Source organism: Bactrocera oleae, chromosome 2, assembly GCF_042242935.1.
Source record: "Bactrocera oleae isolate idBacOlea1 chromosome 2, idBacOlea1, whole genome shotgun sequence".
In the NCBI taxonomy this organism is placed as follows: Eukaryota; Metazoa; Arthropoda; class Insecta; order Diptera; family Tephritidae; genus Bactrocera; species Bactrocera oleae.
Genome location: NC_091536.1, coordinates 51767952 through 51786841, shown reverse-complemented (window position 1 = coordinate 51786841; position 18890 = coordinate 51767952). Strand labels below are relative to the sequence as shown.

The 18890-nt window shown below is 34.5% G+C and overlaps 1 protein-coding gene across 2 annotated transcripts in view; it reads right to left on the bottom strand.

The window, feature by feature from the left end:
- The window catches only part of Ubx (Ultrabithorax), a 137743-nt gene extending 121283 nt beyond the window's left edge, over positions 1-16460 (bottom strand). Inside the window, exon 1 of one of the 2 annotated variants that reach the window (XM_036370346.2) lies at positions 14466-16460. In XM_036370346.2, coding sequence (XP_036226239.2) covers positions 14466-15210 — 745 coding nt within the window. In that variant the 5' untranslated portion in view covers positions 15211-16460. The remainder of the gene's footprint in view (positions 1-14465) is intronic. The other variant, XM_036370347.2, reaches the window with a different exon arrangement.
- Between the last annotated feature and the right edge of the window lie 2430 nt (positions 16461-18890).

The following is an 18890-nucleotide window of genomic DNA, read 5'->3' as shown; positions in this document are numbered from 1 at the left end:
TTAAATATTTTATTTTATATTATATTAAGGTGATCCATTTCGAGGTTTCCTACTTTTGAACAAAAAAAATTCTAAAAATTAAAATTTAATGGTGAGTGTTTATTATCATTCGAAAGAATATTCTTTGGTGTTATTTCTCGAAGATTACCTCTTTCTGATGTTGGCCGCGGCTACGTCTCAGATAGGTTTCAAGTGGAGTACAATTTTTGATGAATGGTAACTGGCGAATGACATGCGTGATTATTTGCTCCAAGGCCTGAAACAAGAGGAATTGCATAGACTTTAGACTTTACATATCCCCACAGGAAAAATTCTAACGATGAGATATCACACGATCTTGGTGGCTAATCGACCGGCCTCAACAAATCCATTGATTGGTGCGATGTGTGGGAATTGGCGCCGTCTTGTTGAAACCAAATGTCGCCGAAATCACAAGCTTCAATTTCAGGTAGCAAATAGTCGGTTATCATGGCGCGATCACGGTCACCATTGACGGTTACGTTCTCACCGGCAACATTTTTGAAAAAATATGGACCGATGATTCCACCAGCCCACAAACCACTCCACATCGTTGTTTTTTCTGGATAAAATGGCAGCTCTTCGTCTCAAATGCGGCAATTTCGCTTATTTACATAATGAACAAAATTTGTCTCGAAAACGTTGGATCTTGTTGGAACATTTTAAGAGGCCATAGAGCGATGTCGCTTGGGAAGGTCGAGGGGCTTCAGTTCGTGCACCTGCTGTATTTTGTACACTTTCAATTTATGATCTCGGCGTAAAATGCGCCAAGTCGTTCCATACGTCAGTCCGAGTTGTGAACGACTTTCCATGGTCCACGTGTACACTCTCAGCTACGGCCGCGATATTTTCTTCACTGCATGCTGAACGTGGTCTATTCGGTCGAATATTATTCAATAATGAATGCTGGGTCTCAAGATGGGTGATGGTGTTACGAATAGTATGCCAAATAATAATGAACAAATTAATATGACAGCTTCACACGATTCACGCATGATCGGTCAAAAAAAGGCTTTTGAAAAAAGTACCTCGACTTGCATCACCCGTTACTATAAAACAGATCGGAAGTGAATGTGCAGACGCTCCTTGATAGAGGTCGCAATGTTGTACTATTGATTTCGTGATATTAGTTTATCTGATTGAAAAATCTCACTTACTTGTAGCTGTCCTGTGGTTTATTTTTTATACCCTCGAAGTATTGCAACAAAGTATTGTAGCTTTATCAACCTAACCTTTGTTTGTAACACCGAAAGCTAATCGATATAGATATAGGGTTATATATATATATATATATACTTATATATAATATATCAGGATGACGAGATATATTGAAATCCGAATCTGGTACTCTACGAATGTTGGTATTGCAAATTGACGAAATCGGACTATTCGCACGAACGAAAAATGCGAAAAACTATAAAATGCTACAACCAAGCTCCAAATTAATATGTTCTGGGAAAATTGCTGCAGATATCATTAACATCTTACAATCAGCTCTTAATGCTTTCATAAATGTTTCTCCTAATATAAGATTCTTGTAGTCCCGCAGAAAACATAGCCGAAAAAAAAGTTACTTGCCTCAGAGCTGTGTTGTAATAAACAATATCACTCTTGGAATGAAATAGTAGAATATATCGATACAAAATTAATTTATGTATAAATAAAATGTTTCGTATATTATTAATTAAATAGGACCCTGTGTCCTCTCATTCATCGTAAACCCGGTCTGAATACTTTCAATAAACTGCTAATTTTGAAATAAATACCCAAAATTTCTATGGATGCAAATTGTCACTTAAAAAAATTACAAATGATATAAACAATCGCTGTGAATCTGCACCTTATTGCTTTAACAGAGCTAGTATCGGATAGACTTTACAAAACTAAAACAAAAATATTACTCATGTAATTCAGTTCTGTAATATACCATCGTATAATAGAACTTAGCTCATAACCCTAGTTTAAGCTTTTAATGTAATTTTTTTTCTTCAATGGGTTTTGTTTCTCAATTTTGCCCTCCAATTGTTATAATTACCCAAATGCATAATAAATATTGTTATAATTAAATAGATTAGACAATTATGTCTAAAATATTATCAATCCCAATTACGGGAGTGTTCAGTACATGGGAATTTAGCTATTCCTTACTTGTTAACTATAAAGTTTTGCGAAAACCGGAAAGTATTTCCCGACATTGATACTTATACATTGCGAGAGTTTCGGTTACATCAGAACTTATATCCGTTATTTCTTACATGTTATACCCTGAACAGGATAAATAATATTAGCCACGATTTTAAAACACCAAAAATGAAACAACACCCTATAAAGTGTATATAGTTATAAATGCTCAGCGGCTCGAACTGAGTCGATTTAGCCATGTCCGTCTGTCTGTCCGTCTGTATATACGCAAACTAGTCTCTCAGTTTTGGAGATATTGGTACACAATTTTGCGCACGTTCCTTTCTCACAAAAGAGCTGTTAATTTTTTGAAACCGCCGATATCGGACAACTATAGCCTATAGCTGCCATACAAACTAAACGATCGGAATCAAATGTTTGCATGGAAAGCTTTTTCATTTAAATAGGTGTCTTCAAGAAATTTCGCAGAGATTATTATCCTAGGTATTGCTATAATACCTATGTGAAGAATTTGTTCAGATCGGAACTATAGCATAAAGCTGCCGTTCAAACTGAGCGATACAAATCAAATTAAGCGATCAAAACCTTTTCATACCTCTTTATCCTACAAAAAATTCACCTGTGAATCATATTATAGCCTCGGCGTAGCTAAAGTTAACGGTTTTTCTTATTTTTTATTATCTTAAAACCATATCTGGTTTACAATATCCCCATTATGTCCCTACTAATTTACATACACATTAACAATAAAAGATTGAATTCCTTAAAGATATTTCATTTCACTGTGAATGATAGATTTATTAATATATCCAAAAAGAACTAGCTAAATTACTAGTAAGTGACTAAATATTGTAATCCCCGTTCCTCTGGTTGATTGCATCACGTACTTGTAAGACAATTTAGGCACACTTGTAGTAAAAACAGTTCAGCGTATTGCAGTTACTATATTGTTATTCCGCGAAATCAGTCCATATTTTCCTCTGCACTTTCCTGTATTTAAATGAATGTATTTAATAAAGGTTACTGCTATATTACTAGTATTAAGTATTCCCTATAAACTGCAACGACAAATTTATTATGTTATAATATATACTCTCGCAACATATTGCAACAGAGAGTGTAATAGTTTTCTTCACCTAACAGTTGTTTCCACACCTAAACAATCTAAATATTAGTAATGTAAATTATATAAGTATGTATATAACTCCTAAAGGGTGCATCATCAGACATTCATTCTACCTACCTACAAGTACATATGTATATATAAATGATCAGGATGACGTCCGTCAGTCCTTGCAAACGATAACTTCAGTAACAATTGAGATAAAACTGTATACAGGTTTTGGATAGGTTGTTATTGTAGATGGGCGGGCTCGGACCATTCCCAAGCCGAATAAATGGCGCATATAGCGGTTAATTTAAAACTGCTAAAAGCGCAAAAAGTGACTACATGAATAGGTTAGAAGCATTAAATTTCACATCCCCATAACACAGAAGGGCATGTTGTTGTTGTTGTTGTAGCGGCAGAATTTTGCAGAGTTGACAGTCCTTGGCCGGAACAAATCCGAAAGGAAGGGCAGCGTCGGAGCCGATGCCAAAATCTAATAATGGGCTTGACACCACCCATCTATATAAATTTTCGATATTCAAGCAAACAAGTGAGTTATCTTCAATAAATAACGTGGAATCTCGCGTGTTCTCTCGTATGTTTGAGTAATATCAAAAGTTAATGCAACCAGTCCAGACTTTCCACTGGCCCCAATATACCCAATACAGGGTTTGCCAATGGTGTGATATTTTAATGAAATTGAATTATAATGATATGTTTTCCTGACTATAACGTGGTTAAGCGCAGAACGAAATCGGCTTAGACTTTGCTTTAAAAACCATTACATATTTGTTATACTCTTACAACATGTTGCTACAGAGTATAATAGTTTTGTACAGCTAACGGTTATTTAAATCACCTAAAATCAATCACGATAGATATAAATTATATACGGAAGTCGAGATGTCTGTCTGCCCCTCCGTACGTCGATCCGTTTGTGCAAGCCATAACTTGAATAAAAATTGAGATATCTTGATGAAGCTTGGTACACATGTTCCTTGCCATCCAAGGGGGGTTGGTATTATAGATGGGCGAAATCGAAAAGAAACGCAAACGTTTAAAGTGCCATAACTAAGCTCCACAAATCGATACAAGGCTGTTATTTTGTACAACGAATTGCATTAGGGAGGGGCATACATGGTTGAAAATTTGTTTAAAAAGTGGGCGTGACCCTGCCCGCTTATAAGTTTAATATACATATCTCCTAAGCCATTTAACCTATAATAACCGAATTCGTCAGGGAAAAATTTTGGCTTCACTCTCTTCCAGTTTGTGAAAACGCGTGAAATTAGATTACACCCCGCCCACTCTCAATATAACGGTTTTGTTAACAACTACTAAAAGGACGATAAATCTACAAATAGATGCGCTAGAGACATCAAAATTTACACCCGAGATTGTAAGAGCGGGCTTTATAGGAACTGGTGACAAATTTGAACGATAGGCGTGGCACCGCCTACGTTTAAGTGAAAACCCATATCTCGAGACCTATTCGAACGAATCAAATTTGGTAGATAACATTATCCTTCCATTCCTACATAACAGTGTGAAGGGGCGAAATCAGCCAAAAACCACGCTAACACAATTTAAAATTCCTTCTGATTCTTTAATTTTTCAGTAATCAAGAACCAATCTATGTATCCGATTAAAACTTTGCACGGATAACGTCTTTGAAGTATGCCACCTTATGGCTAACAATTTTCCAAGTCGGGAAAAAAATTCAAGTCCCTAGATACCGAATATGTGGACCCCAGTTTCATTTGCGAATTAATTGAATTCATTAAAAATATCGGTCAATCTGTGAGATATATAAATGAACCTTTTCTGAAAATAGAATGTATCTGTGTAAAAAATTGGTTGATCGTGTCAACACTTCCCATAGTTCTTCTCATGTACCTAATAGAAAGGTTTGGTTTCCAGCTGTTTTTATACCGCATATATCAGCCTGTATGTGAGAGATCTTAACAAAATTGAGAGATCATCTTTGTGCTCAAAATAGATAAAGTCGAGTGAAAACTTGCCCTACTCCGCATATAACATATATCAATATTACTAGGTGGCTTTATACCGCATACCATATAGGTGATGGTATGTGAGGTGCATTAATGAAACTCAGAGAGCATCTTTTTCTGTTAATAATATGTAGTTATGCCAAAAATAGGTAAAATCGGGTTAAAAAGCAGCCAAAGTGACTGAAAAAATTAATTTAGCTTACTTAGGGACCGATACTGTAAACGAACGTGTAGCACAAAAGTGGTTCGCTAGGTTCCGTTCCGGTAATTTCGATGTCAAAGATGCACCACGCGTCGGGAGGCCTGTCGTCGAAAATTGCGATCAAATCATGAAAATAGTGGAAACAGACCGTCACGTGAGCACTTATTTAATTGCTGAGGAACTAAAGATAAGCCAGAAAACCGTTTGGAACCATTTGCATAACCTTGGATTCAAAAAGAAGCTCGATGTTTGGGTGCCACACGAACTAACGCAAAAAAACATGAAGGACCATCCATCTGCGAATCGCTGCTGAATCGCAACAAAATCGACTCGTTTTTGAAGCGGATTGTGACTGGCGATGAAAAATGGGTCACTTACGACGACATCGAGCGCAAACGGTCGTGGTCAAAGCTCGGGGAAGCGGCCCAGACGGTGGCCAAGACCGGATTGACGGCCAGGAAGGTTTTGCTGTGTGTTTGGTGGGATTGGCAAGGAATCATCTACTACGAGCTGCTCCTCTATGGCCCTCTACTGCCAACAACTGGACCGCTTGAAAGCAGCACTCATCCAGAAGAGGCCATCTTTGATCAACAGAGGCCGAATTGTGTTCTATCAGGACAACGCCAGGTCACACACGTCTTTGGTGACGCGCCAAAAGCTCCGAGAGCTCGGATGGGAGGTCCTAATACACCCACCTTATAGTCCGGACCTGGCACCAAGTGATTACCATCTTTTCCTGTCCAGGGCGAACGCGCTTAATGGTGAGAAGTTAGCCTCAAGAGAGGCCTGTGAAAATTGGCTCTCCGAGTTTTTTGCCAATAGGGACGCAGCCTTCTACGAAAGGGGTATAATCGGCATCTCGTTGGCAAAAAGTTTATGAACAAAACGGCACATATTTGACTTAAATCGGACAAATGCACACAAAGTTATCATCTTTTAAAAAATCAATAAAAACCGAACGAACTTTTTACTTTACCTAATATTATCTGTCTTTAAACGGTTTAGGTTGGTCAAATTGAATGATATTTTAGTGAATTTACGTAGAATTATGTTGCTATCATGATTGGATTTGGTCTAGACCTTGGTCCGAACCTCATATCCCTATTATAATGAATTCCGATCCTCTGGTTGACGTTGTGCACATCAACTCAATATACATATTAAATTTATCTTCTTCGGTTGAGTTAATGACAGATATGTCTTATTTGAGTATTGTTAATATTATTTTCGCTGACGGGAAGTAAAATATAGTTATAAAGCTACTTTAGCCTATGGAGTCTTCACGAGTTAACACAAAAAAAATTAATGTGACACTTATGACAATGTCAAGCGAAAAGGGCTATGGTCTAATCGCATTAAGATGGCGCAAGCGATGGCCAAGGCAGGTGGCGGCCAGGAAGGTTTTGCTATGTGTTTGGGTGGATTGGCAGATAATAATCTACTATGAGCGTCTCCCCTACGGCCAAATTCTTAATTCGGACCGTCTGAAGGAATCAATCTCTCAGAAGCGACCAGCTTTGGCCAATAGGTGAGGAATTGTGTTCCTTCCGTTGTGCCTCACCAGAAGCTGTGGCAGCATGACTGGAAGGTTTTTATGCATCCACTTTATAGTCTGGACCTGGCACCAAGTGTTAATGTTAATTACGATTTGGTTTGCTGGTAAAAAATTCGCCTCCAGAGTTGTTCACTAATAGAGACGAGAATTTTAATGAGAGTGTAAACAGAAATCATATTTGACCTAAATCGGATCATTCTAACTGTGACTTTATATAATATTTAATTATGCACAAGACACTAGCAGCTAAAGCATGATTCAATTATTAAAGGTTATGTGATGAAGCAATTGCTCTTAAAGTATTAAACTATTATCAGAGCACAACTCGTTGTTTCTTTTCTAAATACGATACTGAATGTATACATACATATTATTTTTATACAATACACCAATTGGTTAAGTCAAAGCGTCAACTAGATACGATGCATTTTAACCTACATTTTTAAAAACAGTGAACAATATCTCAAATTTGAAATCACTATTTTTTTAGCTAAAAATTAAAATACTTCAATGAAAACTAGTTTTCTATTCACAATAATAACATAAATAAAGTAGTCAATTTAAAATTCTTTTAAGTTACAAAAACTCCCTGCTTTCAATCAGAATGAATTGCAAATCTTTAAAAACCCCATAATCAAAAAAATTATTTGAGTTATATTTACTTCTTAATAGAAGGAATAGGATTTTACAAAAACTACTTTAAATAAATATTTACGTTGAGTAATTTCGGTGATTTGAAGACCTGATAGCACCAGTGACAGCATCTCATACCCAAACCTTATTCTCACTTCTCATAAGACTTCCTTAGAATAAAGCGTTAGAATATTTGAGGGAAACTATGTTGGCGGTAGAAATTAGTTCATAGAACTGAAATTTAAGAATTTTGGCATGTGTACATTTGTATACATATGTATTTACTTAAATAGCCTTGAAGAACAACGAAGTGGTCAGGGACAAAATAGGAAATATTTCAGATGTAGTGTGTTGTTTGAATTCAACAGTTCATTGCTGAGTTTGATATGAATAAATACGTGATGACCATAATTGAGGCATCACAGTATAAATAGTGGCTTCTGAAAATTGCTATTGTTATATATTTATGACGTAATATGTTTTACGTGAGCGAAGGTGCATTCCAAAAAACGATAGTATTTATAAATCAAGGTCAAAAATGGTTTTGAATGGTTACCTGTATACCTATGTGGTTACACTGATTAGCTGAGCAAACTAATGGCACCAAAATCCAGTGGTAATATGCGTATTTTACCTACTTTACGGCATATTTGGTTACAACCTGATCCACTTGCATAATCTACACTTTAACGACACAAAAAATATTTTGTTGAATTGTGCATAGATGACATAAAACGGACTGTGAGAGCACTGTCTAGTGAAATGGATAAATAATTTCGAAAGATTTTATTGTAAAAAATTTTGTGTTATTAATTTCTAATAATTTGCCATTTCCGAAAATTTTTCTTTTGGTAAACTTGTTTTCTTCAGGAATTTTTTGTATTTCTAATTTGAACATACTTGTATTGAACATTTCGATTTATGACCTCAGATAATAATGCTAATCTGTCAGTAAAACAATTGAGAGTTCTATGTTATGTTTTTAATACCAACTTCTGTTCATAGTATATATGGGATCTTAAATATTATTGTTTACAACAAGTTACTAGGGGATAAAATATCGCAAAGTACTTTTTAATAACGTTAAGATATATTTTTAAGCTATTTATGATTTAAATACTTTTATTTGTAAATTTTAAATTTTGCTATTTTTCCATCGTGACATGAAATGAACAGCAATGCTTTCTTGAAGTTTTGCTTAAAGGCGAATTTCTAGCTTTGGCTTTATTTATTTCAATATACTAATACTTATGTGTATCCTTACCAAAATATATTTTTATAACTGTTTAATTTATTAATATTTCAAATATAGTTTCAAGTGCATAATTCTATCAATTCATAACTATTAGAGTGCATCCGACATGTATTTCATTTGAATTAATTTTCCTATGATAAGTTAACTATGGATGTGCGCACTATAATATTAATAATTAAAGCATATAGTATTCATAGTGTAAGCACATAAATATGTACATATATTAATAACCTGTCCAATAAGCGGTTTACCTACACAGTTGTGTTGCTTAACGTTCAGCTTTATTATTAATGTGAGAATTTTAAAACTTATTAGCCTCACTTTCAACATTGGGCTTTTACTTAGTTATATCTTACCTTTCCAATTATTTTTTCGTTTGCTTTAATTATCTTGTTTTGGGGGAAATTAGTTGATTACAAACCAGAATTGCAACTTTTGAAAAAAATAATCTTCATTCTTTTATATTTTAAGCAAATCATTATTCGAATAATACTCATAAGCTGAAGTTTCTTTAACTACGAGTATACGCACGTAAATACACCCTGTATTAAATTTAAGGTTGAACCTTTAGAAAAGTTTACTCTCAATTTTATATATACAATATGGACTGAAAATTATTTGACCTTTCGCGCCATAGACAAAAACCAGTCCTTGCCATTTCAGTTATTGGTCTTAGCTACCACTTCTAATTTCTTCTACGATTAAAAACAAAACGTATTTTAATAAGACGTTGTTTTTTGACAATAAAAATACCGATTATGCAAAGCAATGGCTTGATAAGTGTTACGTCAAATCTACCACAGCATATTCAACCATCAGGGTCTGGGTTATTAAATTTTGCCGCAACCGTACCGGAACAAATTATGCACTCCTTTCAATGAAGGCCACAAGAGGCACTAACGCCAGAAATCATTCCGAAATTTCGTGAAATATTGTTGAGCAAACATGAAATAAAATTAGTGACTTGATAACATCATCGGTATTTTATACATCAATAGAAGAGACATCGACAGAAAAAATCGAAGGAAAAATTCTTGAATCAAACGCAAGTTCTGCAAGTTTCTGCATTAATATACAGTTTTACCGTGCATTATTGAATGGATTAGACGTCGATATCAAAGTTATACCAACGACTTTTCAGCCCATATTTTACACACGATTTACTAATATTACAAAACGTGAAATGCCGATGTGTGGCAAAAAATATTTTACTACTCTAAATTTTTTTTTTTTTTGCTTAGAAAATATAAATTTTTTTTTAATTAAAAACTTAAAACCTAAATTAGCCTTCATATTTATTAAACAATGGTAACTAAGCGATCAGTCAGTTTTGTTATATATCACATTTATACCGATCCTCGAATTCAAAGAGAGCAAAGGAATAAAGGAAATTTTACAAACACTCACCAAAACTATAACGGAAATATAGATCGTATACATTTTAATTTATATGAGAAATTCGCTAAACTGGTCTTGATGCGAAGATGCGAGACGATAATGTTAAGCGTAATAACAGCAACCGCATATACTCAAGTTGTAATTGAAGGGCGACCAAAGGGAATGCCATATACACTCTGAAAGACTGGTCGGGTGGTCAAAACCACTGAAACTTTGGTATCTATAGCCACACTTCAACCACATTCGATTAAAGCGTGTAGCTTACGAACGGGGTGAACGAGGTGAATGGAAATATGACGTCTTGTGTGCGTCCGACCCGTGTCAAAACATGCCATAATATGCTAGACACTTCACACAACACGTTGGACGTTGATTAACGAATCCACAGATATTTCTGCATTTAGCATTAAAGAATACAGACGAACGAAATTCGGTGAAGTTATATAAGTATAGCTTCGGAGTGAGAATGAGTAACGACAAAAAACAGGGAAAAAAACAAATGCCGAAAAAATGGAATCAATAGTACTTAATCCAAAGGTAAAAAAAAAGGACAACTTAATGTATAACGAAAGGCACTTGGTTTTAAATGCTAAGCACATAAATTGATAAATATTGATCTACTGAAAGATTAAGAACTCATAATCTCATCTTATCTCTTTAACATAATAACCAATAGCAGTTTTGATTATAAAATCAATTGTGGTGAAAATGCACTTAGCACGGGCAGAGAACGTAAATGAATTCATTTACGTTCTCTGGCACGGGTAAGAAATAATCTAATCTCTAATTAGACCACTGAAGTGATTTCTTTATTGACTTCCGTCAGAGAATGAGACTCGTTGCATGAAATCAAACTTGATTTCGTATCGTAAAAAATCCAATGTATTCAAGGGTGAGTCTAAGGAAATAGATATTTGGAAGAAATAAACCTCTTCATATACATGTGTTTCTCTCTTTTAGAATTTTAAATTTGTAAAAATGTTTGTTTTAAAATGAATTTTTATACCCAGAACAGGGTATATTAAGTTTGCCACGAAGTTTGTAACAACCAGAAGGAAACGACATAGACCCTTAAAATATATATTATATAAATTATCAGCATGATGAGCTGAGTTGATTTAGCCGTCTGTCTGTATATATACAAACTAGTCCCTCAATTTTTAAGCTGTCGTTTTGAAAATGTGCACCTGTTCTTTCCTCACTAAGATGCTGCTCATTTGTCGTAACGGCCGATATCGGACCACTATAGCATATAGCTGCCATACCAACTAGCATATAGGATGTGGTATATTTGTGACCATATTATATTTTTATATAAATATATATAATATATTTACGATATTTATATAAATCTATACTTAATGGTCAGCAGTGTATACTTTTTATTAAGAAAGGCGACAAGTAAATAACACTTCCAAAATACTTTATTTATTTATGCTCTTCGCACAAACAGATATTTATTATTTTATTTATGAGCCTCCTTTTCGTAATTTTTTTAGCTGCATTGTAAAGAGAGTAAGCTGTAATTATTTCAACTGTATTACCCTTAGTAAACTGTTTTATACTCTTATTTGAATTTGTATAAACATGAAAAAACTTAAACAATATTAAAAAAGATATTTTGTCAATAGAAATAAAATTAGCATTAAATATTTACAGAAAACGGACTGAGTAAAATACTCAAGAACTGCCAGAAGTTTTAAGAACATGAAATATGACATTTTGAATGAATTAAGCTAACTTCTTGTTAAGAACTGAGAAAAAATCTCAAAACTAACATTTACATTACAATCGTATATATTGAGGTGACATCAAATATATTGAGGTTTTTATATTTTATGACAAAACAGAATATTTTAAATGTATTTTTTACGTTCTCATATGCTTTTATAAAATATATTACACATTTTAATTTTTTGGGTATTATTAATATTAATAATTTTCATGGCCACTGAAAATGCATTAAACTATTTCACAACGTTTTTGAAATTAATAGTAAATTGTTTAATCTACATATACTTTTATTATCAGTGGTACCGCAGAGTTATCGCACATACGTATGTATATATTGTACATATTCATTTGCCCTTTAATCTGTCTTAGGCAATCATTACATATATTCTGAGTTTCCACATTGACTATTTATTGCTTTATTTGATAATGAATCTAACGACAAAATATAAGCAAACCAAAAGTTTATTAAAAAATACCGCCAATGTTAAAAAAAATAATTCATGTATATATAAAGAGATGTGTACTCTCAAGAATGTTTATTTGCTCAGGAAATTATAGGGTGAAAATCAGAAGACACATTCGTTAAATTTAGTACTAAGATTGTATTATTCAAAGGGAATATCAATCACTTATTTTTTACCCGGCTTGTTAAATTTTACAATAATTTTTATTCTTTGTTACATATTAAAATTTTTATGCATGTTGCCCTACACGTCAGCTAGTAATTTTTGCGTAATTTAGCTAAATTAGTTGCATTAACATATCATCTATGTAGTTCATAGGTTAAGGCGATATTCTGAAGTAAAAGTAGGCACTGGTTTTTTTTTGCTTTATTGATCACTCACAGGTCGGGCAGCCGACGGTGTGCACAACGTTGCAGTTATCATAATATTATTTACGCTACTAGCACAAGTGTACTCCAAGGGTGAAATTCTATTTTGAATAGTTGCATTGGTAATAACAAGACTTGTTTCCGTTGTCCGGATGAAAAACTAGCACATAAAAATAATGTTCCAGCAGCAAATATACAGATAAATGGCTTATTACAAAATACTTACACTACTTAAATAAAATGAATAAGACACAATAGGAGAAATTATGAGAAGGAGTTACGTCGACTATGTTGATCATGCAAAAATATTATTTTGCGCTCGCGTTGTGTACCGGTATGAATTTTTTTGTGAAAATGAAATACTATTTTTGATTGGGAGAAATTGACCAATGCTTTTTCCAAATTTTGGCCACCTTACTGGAAATTTATGGATACCATGCCATTAGAAGGTTCGTCTTTTGAAGCGAACCGCTAAGACACCCAATTTTGGACTTCTGCGTAGGAATAGATGTAAGTGCTAAGCCAATGCGTATCCCATCGACGAAAACAAATGGTAATCGCTGGTGAATACGACGGGTGGGGTAGCAGCTTCCAGCCTTTCTTTGATTGTATCCTGAACCGTTTTTGATTTGTGTGCAAATGAATTGTCGTGTAACAAAATTACTTTGCCGTGTCTTCTAGCCCATTCTAGTCATTTTTCGATCAATGCATGGTTCAAATTGATAATTTGTTGTCTGTAGGGATTAGTCTCAAAATTATTATCTCGGTGTTGCTTTTGGTAGAGCATGATCAACATTTGCCTCGACAAGCATTCGATGCGACTCTGCAACACTTGTCTTCAAATGGAAACAAAAAATTAAAGCTTTCCGCAAATCATCACTTTCCGGTGCAAAATTTGACATTTTCAACACAATGAAAAAATATGATGTTGTTTTTTCAATGACTGTAAGGTTATTGAATATGTTTGACAGATGTCATGCCAACCAAACATAAAAAAAATTAAGGCTCGTGCACAACAAATGTTTCCTACCAACACATTTGTTTCATAACGCTCACTTCATACCCGTTCAGCTGGTATTTATTATTATTTTACTTTGTTTGAACCTGAATAACCTAATATTTATTGACTTTCTTTAACGAATAATATAACATGTATGTCCCAAATGAGATAAAAGACAACACACTGTTTACACTACTAGCAAATATGGAACCTTATAAAAATATTTTAGCTAGCTACAAAATTAAACACCTTCGAAACTTTGTCATGACTTTTTCTAATAAAATAAATTACAATAGTTCTAAAAATATATTAAGCCTATAGTAAACTGACTATTTGGTACTATTTTAATTTGTATATATTATCTCTTTCATTATGTGATTGTAATAATTAAATGTTTTCATATTATTTGCACAATAATTTAAAATATATTTTTATCTTTATATGTTTTATTATCCAAAGTTAGTTTGCTTTCATTTTTAATTAATAATAATATTCATATTGTTTGTATATTTCCATCTTAAATGGAAATTCTTTATTTTTTTAAGCATATTTTAAATAAAGTTTTATGCATCCTACCTGCGATAGCCATCCATGGGTAGAAAGTATGGTTGGTGGCTTGATGTAAGCTACTAGCACTCTGAGCCGCTGCCGCTCCAGAAATTGTGCAATTTGCGTTCCATGCGGTACCTGCTCCGCCAACACCTACACCACCGCCAACACCAACACCACCTACGCTGCTAACACCGCCAGCGCCCCCTTGACCGGCACTGACGACTCCACCACCAGTTCCACCGCTTCCGCCTCCACTGCCACCTCGATGGCTTACCGGGCTCCCACCTGAAGTATCCAAGTACCCACCAACACGGGAGTCTGGAGTGCAAGCGGATGGACGCACTGGCATGGCACCAGTAGGATTGTTCTGTCCGTTATTATTTGACCCGTTCGAACCACCACCTGAGCCCCCACCTCCTCCAGAACCACCGCCGCCTACACCATTCGCGCTGGTATTCCAGATATCTTTGTAACCATTGACCACTGAGTCGGCTTTGATATTGAGACAGTCCTGTTTGTAGGCGCCTTCGCTGTAGATTTTATTACAAGCTGCTGTGATACTTGCGTCGTAGGGAGAATCTTGTGTGGTGCGTTGTAAGTGATGATTGGCATAAGGCGACATGCCCAAAGAGAGCGGAAATCCACGATAAGCGGCTGCAGCCGCTGTTGCTGTCTGATCATGGTGACCTCCAGTACTCATTGTCATACCGGATGTCTGATGCGGGTGGCTGTAAAAACCAGCCGAAGCCTGTTCAAAGTAGGAATTCATACTGCCAGCGGTAAGAATTTTGGCGGTTGTAGTGCAGTCTCAGGAGAAAAGCTAAACCTGATTAGATTCTAGCTTGGGTTGGAGTTACTTGCCGCGGCAAGGTATTTGCTGAGGGGCTTTTTGCTTAGTATTTTATTTTATAAATTTTATATGCGTGGCGAGATAGTATGTTAGGATTCACCTAAGTTTAAATAACTTCCCGATTTTGTTCATTTGGTTTTTCGAAATTAGTTCTGACACAAATTTACATAATCCCTTTGAGTTGTGATTTGTTTTAGTATAATTAACTTATCTTATTTGTTAATTTTTTAAGAATGTTAAACACTGTTTGGAATTCAATCAAATTTTTTTTTATCATAAGTAAATATTGTGAAATTGGCAATATAAACATGTATATAATAATTAAACCCAAAGTTATACAGTTAATATGCATTCGTACTTGATGTCGTAAATAACTGTGTTATTCTGGTAATTTTTTGAACACTGGCCTTTTATTAATTCCACTTCATTTAATTATTGTTGCTATATAAAACATTTACTATCACCAAGAATTTTTTTTATTGTTTTTCACATAAACACTATTGAGTAAATTAATTTCGTTGTACTCTTAAAGTTTTATTTATCAATCGGCCAACCCGGCTCATGGAAACGTCATCAGCATAACACTACGAACAACAACCACAATCAACACAATAATCGTTAAAATAATAGTAATAGCGACAATAATAATAATAATCAAATTTATTAGCGTCAATGCCACCAAACCGAGATTTCGTTACGAACGCTGCCGCAGCACTGAACAACTGTCTAACTCACCGCCTGACTACCAGACGACTGTTGCTGTTACTACTGCTGTCGTTTGCGTTTTCGTTTGCTGTGCAGGCTTCTATTCGTCACTGCCGCGATTCTATATTACTCTAATTTGACACAACTGCACTGCAGCACACTGAACGTCGCAGCGCTTTGATATTCGTCGTCTTACGATAGCGTTGTGATAGCACTCCGATAGCGAAATATTCGCCGAATCAAAACACTGTCAATGGCACTAAAACGCTACCGTCGTTGTCGATGTTTTCGTCGCTGTCACTATCACTTTTGTTATTACTGAATAGTACCAAACAGTGAATCGAGCGTTAAAAGACCACAGTGGCAATAACAATAAATGGTGATAAAGTGGATAATAAAACAATGCGCTCGCTTGCTGCTCCAATCCGAACCGTTGCCATTGAACGAATGCGCCATCAAAATGCCAGTTTGTTGTATTTTGACTGACGTCGATTACGTTTACAATATACCCAACAACGTCTAGCACGACGAAAGCGATGAAACGGCCTAAACCATAACTACAATTGCCACAGCGACGATGATGACGTCGACGATGGTGAGAGAAACAGCGAGAAACTTGCACTCTGTTGTGCTGTTGTTGAGCTATTCTGCCGCTCTGTTGTGGTCGCTCTGTTTTCGCTCCACCAACGAAATATTAATGAGGAAAAGAAAGGCAACACACTGCCACCGCCACCACCATCGCAGAGATAAATAGATATCAGTACCTCGCCACCTCTACAACCACACGTATGGCAGCAGACAAAAAACAGAGCAAACATATTTAAACAGAGCGCTGAGAGGATCAGATCAAAGAAATTTGTAGCTGGGAGTAGAATCGAGTAAGTACAGGGTTGAACGGAAAGGGTAGATGAGAGCAGAGGCAATATACATATATGTATACGTATATATACTATAAACATGCCTGGAATAAACTACCATTTCTATGTAGAACACAGGGCTGGTATACTTCTCTGGGTTTAATACATAATGTTATCAGTTGAGTTTAGTTTGGCTGTTGATAAGGACGTTCAGAGTTGTGGAAAATGCTGTTAGAAAGTTAAATATCCCATAGCTTGCACAGATAAATATAATCTGTTGTTAAATATAAACATATGTAAAAATTATTAATATTTTTAATAATTTATTTGTATTCGTACATACATACATTGGAATGAAATGTCACTACGCCTTCAGTTGGATTAATCAAGTTCGAGTGTATACATTGCGAGCTATACAAACTGTAAGCGCGCACAAATCTATAAAGCGAATATTTACATAACAGGATAAGTAGTTAAAATGCCGTTATTTTCTAGCTATGCATAAATTCCATGACGATGAATTTTTTCTAGAGTCAAAATGCAAACCAACAAAGCCGTCATTCAAACTGTAGGCATTGACTTTGTTGTTGGCTAGTTATTAGGGCCGCCTCCTCGCCTACATTTTGAGTTATATTAGCGCTCATTTTACTCAGCAACGAATGAACAAACAATGAATTAGGGTTCGAGTTGTTTGCGACAAGGGACATGTTTGGAACGAACACGTTTGAAACACACTGGTCCGAGTGAAATATGCTCTTTTACATGTTATCTGTTTGAGCAAATTCGCCAACTAGTATTTAAGTTTGAGTTCTATAGTAGGATTGCATTTATTACAAATAAGCATACAGTATATAAATAAATATATCAATATGAAGCAACTGATCTTTTCCTGTTGCAATGTTTATAACTTGAAATAATTCCATGATATTGCAACCGTGACCTCAGTTATCGGTTCTTAGTTAAATTAAATGTATTTTTCATCACAGTTACCACATATATGTTTATATAAAAAATACTCTGAAATGTTTACAGAGCGTTTACAATTATATCGTTAAATAATTTTTGTCTTACATCGTTTCGGTAATTCGACAGATTTATAAGTTACAGATAGTTAAGTATTTTTGAGTATTAGCCCAAGAGCGTTTGGTTCAAAGAAGTATGATATGGCTGTTGATAAGGACGTTCAGAGTTGTGGAAAATGCTGTTAGAAAGTTAAATATCCCATAGCTTGCACAGATAAATATAATCTGTTGTAATATATAAACATATGTAAAAATTATTAATATTTTTAATAATTTATTTGTTGCAATTTCCAAATAAAATTTTGTGTATAACAGTGGTAAAAGAAAACATCATAATAAGAATATGAAGCTCGAGATAAATATGGCGCAAATATGGTGAAAGGCAAATAAGCTGTTCGGATACGGTATTTAATGCGACTGCCATGTATCATTTTTATTTTAAATTAAACAAAGATTTTTTGAGACATGAACACTACACACTTACACTTAAGTGAGTTTTGCAACAACCATTATCCAATTGGTCCAACGACACATATCAATTATACTTTTCAAAATAAATACTAAAATATATATAATTAATATTTATTTTAAGGGTTATAGTAAATAGATTTATTAAATTTATTGTTGTATTAAAGAAGTAAGGAAAGATATTAAACAAGTTCGGTTGCAGCCAAACATTACTTAGAAATTCAGACGAGAGCAAAAATTTATAATACAATGTGCATTTGTTCAATTTTAGCACAAACCATATTATTTCTAAAATCACATGTTCACTTATAGTCCTTTAAATGCTTTCCATATTATTCGATATATTTGGTTTTAGAATAACCAGAAAGGCTGTAATCATTATATTGGGTATATGGGGAATAGAGTAAGATCTGATTAATTTCATTTACTGCATTAAACTAGAGAATATTCCAGAAAATATTTCCACTATATTTTATTAAGATAATTTATATTTTGACTCATACGACCGGTGTAAAGTCAACTAGAATAAATAAAATTATTATATGAA